Source organism: Anolis carolinensis, unplaced genomic scaffold (assembly GCF_035594765.1).
Source record: "Anolis carolinensis isolate JA03-04 unplaced genomic scaffold, rAnoCar3.1.pri scaffold_14, whole genome shotgun sequence".
NCBI classification, from domain to species: Eukaryota; Metazoa; Chordata; class Lepidosauria; order Squamata; family Dactyloidae; genus Anolis; species Anolis carolinensis.
Window position 1 is genome coordinate 5,630,763 of NW_026943825.1, and position 5,624 is coordinate 5,636,386.

At 48.1% G+C, this 5,624-nt stretch overlaps 1 protein-coding gene across 1 annotated transcript in view; it reads left to right on the forward strand.

Moving 5' to 3' along the window:
* Positions 1-4,192, forward strand: part of actn3 (actinin alpha 3) — a 29,442-nt gene extending 25,250 nt beyond the window's left edge. Inside the window, exons 16-21 of the mRNA XM_003229170.4 lie at positions 935-1,069; positions 1,585-1,764; positions 1,980-2,126; positions 2,273-2,338; positions 2,698-2,856; positions 3,438-4,192. Of these exons, the coding sequence (XP_003229218.1) occupies positions 935-1,069; positions 1,585-1,764; positions 1,980-2,126; positions 2,273-2,338; positions 2,698-2,856; positions 3,438-3,596 (846 nt within the window). The 3' untranslated portion in view covers positions 3,597-4,192. The remainder of the gene's footprint in view (positions 1-934; positions 1,070-1,584; positions 1,765-1,979; positions 2,127-2,272; positions 2,339-2,697; positions 2,857-3,437) is intronic.
* The last annotated feature ends 1,432 nt before the right edge of the window (positions 4,193-5,624 follow it).

A 5,624-nucleotide genomic window follows, 5' to 3' on the forward strand; every position in this document is an offset into this window, starting at 1 on the left:
GATAACGTAGTCTGTACGCATTCAGAATACCTACAAGCCACTCTAAACACCTTTGCAGAAGCATACGAGAAGCTTGGCCTCTCATTGACCATCGAGAAAACCAAAGTGCTCTTCCAGCAGTCACCAGTCAATCCCTCTGCAATGCCAGAAGTACAGCTTAATGGTGTAACGTTAGAAAATGTGGACCATTTCCGCTCCTTGGCAGCCACCTCTCCACAAAAGACAGCATTGACACTGAAATACAACACCGCCTGAGTTCTGCGAGTGCAGCATTCTTCCAAATGAAGCAGAGAATGTTTGAGGATTGGGATAGAGCTATTGTCCTCTCAACCCTGTTATATGCTTGCGAAATGTGGACTGTCTACAGATGTCACACTCAACTCTTGGAATGATTCCATCAGCGTTGCCTCTGAAAAATTCTGCCAATCTTTTGGGAAGACAGGCGGACAAATGTCAGCGGGATGGAAGAAGCAAAGACAACCAGCATGGACGCGATGCTCCTACGCCATCAACTCCGCTGGACTGAATGACACGTTGTCCGAATGCCCAAAGATCACCGTCTCCCAAAGCAGTTACTCTACTTCCAACCCCTCTAGAATAGCCCTAATGGATTCGCTGAGTCTATTATAAGTTAGATAGTTTGTGCTGATATTTTTAAAAGTTCCAAGTGAGACATTCACTGAGGCTTGGAAGTTTACAAGAGTGTCTAGGTTGTTTACGGTTGGTGTGTTCTATCATATCTTTCTATCCTGTTTTTAAGTTCTTGGGGGATGGCTTACATATCAGTAAAAACAATATAAGACAGGCCGCAGCCTGTTTCTTTTGGTGCTTGTAGTTGTGAAGTGAAGGATGTTATTCTTCTTCTCCTTCCATAAATAAGCCCTGTGCTCTTGCTCAGTCTTTGGACCTCCATTCTTTGTGCCCCTCTCTCCAGGTGAAGCAACTGGTCCCACACCGTGATCAGACCCTGCAGGAAGAGCTGGCCAGGCAGCAAGCCAACGAGCGCCTCAGACGCCAATTCGCTGCCCAGGCCAACATCATCGGGCCCTGGGTCCAGACTAAGATGGAGGTAAAAGGCACCCCCCTCCCTTGAAATGTGCAGAGAAAGATTCTATTGATATCACTTAATAACAAAGATATGGGTTCAAACAAAAGCAACCCAGAACCTAGGAGCCCAAAGGGCCAGACTCAGGGTTGTTGTATCACTTCAAGAGACGATTTGGCCGATTAGAAAAATCAGTGCAGTTCTAAAGTTTTGAATCACTAAGTTAACATATGCTGGGGGGGGAGGAAAATATGCAACAATACATGCACATATGTGTCGGAAGAAATGCATTTCATACAGAATTATTATTGAAGAATTGGTGGGCTAGATATACAGATCTACACCTCCTTATTCCTGATCTCAGTGAAATTATCCTCTATCCAACCCATTATTTCTTTTTTAACATTATAATGGGGAAGAATTTCTTTGTGAATTCGCTGTCTATCTGGCTTAGCTGTGACATAACATTACCTCAATTGAAAGTAGGACCCAAGGACCCCTGGGTTAACAACCGCTTCCCCTCTGGCTTCCCTTGGCAGGAGATCGGCCACATCTCCGTGGACATCAGTGGGTCCCTCGAGGACCAGATGAACCACCTGAAACAACACGAGCAGAACATCATCAACTACAAGTCCAATATTGACAAGCTGGAAGGTGACCACCAGCTCATCCAGGAAGCCCTCGTCTTTGACAACAAGCACACCAACTACACCATGGAGGTAGGTGCCCACATTGGGGAGGCCCAAGAGCAGGGAGAATTCTCAGAATCCAGAGCCCAGGTGATGTCTAGGGCAGCAAAATGTTTGGCACTGGTCTTGGGTGAGAATCAGAGGATGTGATTCCTGCAAGTAAAAGATATGGGGACCTAAGCGAGGAGGGAGACTTGCTCCTGGGTTCCTCCTCATTCTCCAAAGCCTCCTCTTGTTGACCACAGCACATCCGTGTGGGCTGGGAGCAGCTGCTGACCACCATTGCCCGCACCATCAATGAAATAGAGAACCAGATCCTGACCCGTGATGCCAAAGGTATCAGCCAAGAACAGATGAACGAGTTCCGGGCCTCCTTCAACCATTTCGACCGGGTAAGGTTAATGTTCCTGGTGTGAGAAGTGGCCATAGCATTATACTTTAGGGAGGACACTGCTGCCCACCTGACCGGTGGGCTGGGGTGGGGTGGTATCTGTTTCTCATCTAACTAACTGCTGCTTTTCCTCCCGGCCCCTTACAGAAACGAAATGGCATGATGGACCCTGACGACTTCCGCGCCTGCTTGATCTCCATGGGATACGATCTGGTATGAGGCCTGTGGGGTGTGATCTGATATGGAGGGGAGGACAGACAACAGATCTTTCAACTCTTGTTTCCTCTCTGGGGGTTGATGTTGTGCCAGGGTTGGAATCCTGTGAACCTCCTGATTATGTTGGACTGCAAGTCCCAGTATTCCATCACCACTGGATGGGGCTAAAGGGACAGAAGCCCCACATTATCTATTTGATTTCAACCCTGTGTTAAAACAGAGGCTTGGAACCTGTTAGCTACATACATGCAATGATATAACATAGCAAATATAGCATATTTTGTAGAAAAACACAATATGGACCACGCCATTGGTCCATGTCTGCTCCTATTGATCCTAATTGTTGCTTCTCCCAGGGTGAGGTGGAGTTTGCCCGCATCATGACACTGGTGGACCCAAACAACACAGGGGTGGTGACCTTCCAGGCCTTCATCGACTTCATGACCCGTGAGACAGCCGAGACAGACACAGCCGAGCAAGTCATGGCCTCCTTTAAGATCCTGGCTTCAGATAAGGCAAGTGTGGCCCACAAGAGAAAGGAGAACCTGGCTCCACGTCTTACACAAGACCTGGCCAGTTAGGCTCTGTTTTGGGTGGTTATCTTCTATAAGGGACAAAACTAGATTCTGGGAATCAAAGCAGACTTGGGATGGGATGCTTCTAGCCTTTCTCAATACAACTAAAAATTATTAATGCAAGGAACAGTTTGCTTCTTTCACACTTGGCTGTCTTGGGATAAACAAGATTTTTAGCGGGTTGTGCAGGAAATGAAACCTTGCAGCCAAGAACAGCCCTTCAAAGTTTATGAGTCAGACTGGGAGGTGCTTCAGGACAACACCTAGCTCAGCCACTCCCATGCCCTAACAAATAGAAGGAGCAAATAATATGTCCTTATAAACAAGAGTGTTGTCGAAGGCTTTCATGGCCGGGATCACAGGGTTGTTGTATGTTTTCCGGGCTGTATGGCCATGTTCTAGTAGTATTCTCTGACGTTTCACCCACATCTATGGCAGGCATCCTCAGAGGTTGTGAGGTCTCATTGCTTGGGCTCTCCTTGACCAATAGAATAACCCCCTCTTCCCAACTTCTTTAACAGAGCTACATCACGATAGAAGAACTGCGTCGGGAGCTGCCTCCGGAGCAGGCGGAATATTGCATCAGCCGGATGACGAAATACACTGGAGCTGACGCTGTGTCGGGCGCTTTGGACTATGTCTCCTTCTCCAGTGCCCTGTATGGAGAGAGCGACCTGTGATTCCCTCTCCCCTCACCTCCCTTCTATTCCAAGCCCACCCTCCCCTTCACCAGAAATGGCATGTGGGAGAAGAAGGAGGTCCCCACACCTTGTGGGTAAACCAGCACCATCGGAGCCTTGAATCCACAGAAGAGGGGACCCCCCCCCCCCAAATCTTGCCCCCAATACTGAGCAAGTGGCCGTGGGATCCCTCCACCCACAAGCCAGGGCTGGTGGATCGAGGGTGGTCTTGGCTAGGAAAGTCTCCGACCCCATTCTTCGTAGAAGCTGCTGTGTCTGTTCTTTGCTGCTGCGCTAGTTGTGCGGTTCTCCCTCTGAGTTTACACTCAATACCTTCCCTTCTCTCTGCAGCTGTTTTTATCCGGCCCCAAGCCATTCCCCATGGGAGCAACTCATGCCGCCCTCTCTTAACAGTTGCTTACATGGGGAGAAGGGTCTCCCCTTCCCCACTTAACCATGAGAGCCCTACAATGTTTAAGCTGCCAAAAGTTGATCCTAGGGCTGGAGTGGAGGGAGGAGAGGGAGAAGGGAACCAGCGGACCCAGGGGAGGACTGCTTGGAAGGAATGCTGAACTAATAAAGAAACACACACTGGAGGCCCACCTGGTGCATGTTTTCTTAGCAAAGTGGTCTGAGTGTTGGGACTACGACTCTGGAAACCAGGGTTCAAATGAACCCCTGCTCAGCCATGGAAATCCACTAGGTCACACTCTCCCAACCTCAGTGGGAACCCCATTTGAAGAAATCTTGCCAAGAAAACCCTGTGATAGGTTTGCTCTAGCATTGCCATAAGTCAGAAATGACTTAAAGGCAACACTGCAACAATAGCAACACATATCACCAACTGGTTGCAGCCCAGACACTTTTGTGTTCTTAAGCATGTAAAAGGTCTTACTCCCTTGGTCCAGGGGAGCAAAATTGCTGTCACTGGAAAAAACTGCACCCTCTGCTTCTTTGGAAGGCCTTAAAGACAGAATGGCTGGCCATCTCTCAGGAGGGTTTCAGTAGGGTTAAGCTGGGCAGCCCTTACAGTCCTGTCCAGTTTGCAGTTCTTCCATTTGTGGTACATAGCCTGAGGTCCCCATTGTCCTGTTTGCCTAATCTGGAATTGTATGGATGAAAAGGCCAACCAACAAGTGAAAACTTCTCAAAACTTAGTGACAGAGTAGGCCTGTTTGAAATCTTTGACTGCCGTTTGCATAGAAGGTGTGGGGACACAAGGAAACCCACCATCTTTCCATACTGCCCCATCTGTGACATAGAATCATAGAGTTGGAAGAGACCTCATGGACCATTCAGTCCAACCACATTCTGCCAAGAAGCAGGAAAATTGCATTCAATGCACCCCTGATAGATGGCCATCCAGCCTCAGTTTAAAAGCCTCCAAAGAAGAAGTCTCCACCACGCTCTGGAGCAGAGTGTTCCAATGCTGAACAAGTTTCCTTATAAGGAGGCGAAATCTCATTTTCTGTAGTTGAAAGCCATTGTTCCACATCCTAGTCTCCAGGGCAGCAGAAAACAAGCCTGTTCCCTCCTCCCTATGACTTCCCCTCACATCTTGATATATGACCCTCATCATGTCTCCTCTCAGCCTTCTCTTCTGCAGGCTCAACATGCCCAGTTCTTTAAGCTGCTCCCTCATAAGGCTTGTTCTCTGGACCCTTGATTGTTTGAGTCGCTCCCCTCTTAATACATTCTAGCTTGTCAACATCTCCCTTCAATTGCAGTGACCAGAATAGGACAGGTGTGATTCTAGGTGTGGTCTGACCAAGGCAGAATAGAGGGACAGCATGACTTCCCTGGATCTAGGCACTACACTCCTATTTATGCAAGCCAAAATCCCATTGCCTTTTTTATCTGCCGCATGACATTGTCGGCTCATGTTTAACTTGTTCCCCACGAGGACTCCCAAGATCTTTTTCACATCTAATCAAGAAACAGACTGGAAGGACTGGCTCTATCGAAATCACATGGAAATTGTGGCTCTCCACCCTCACAATCAGTTCACTCCTCGAAATAATGAAAGGC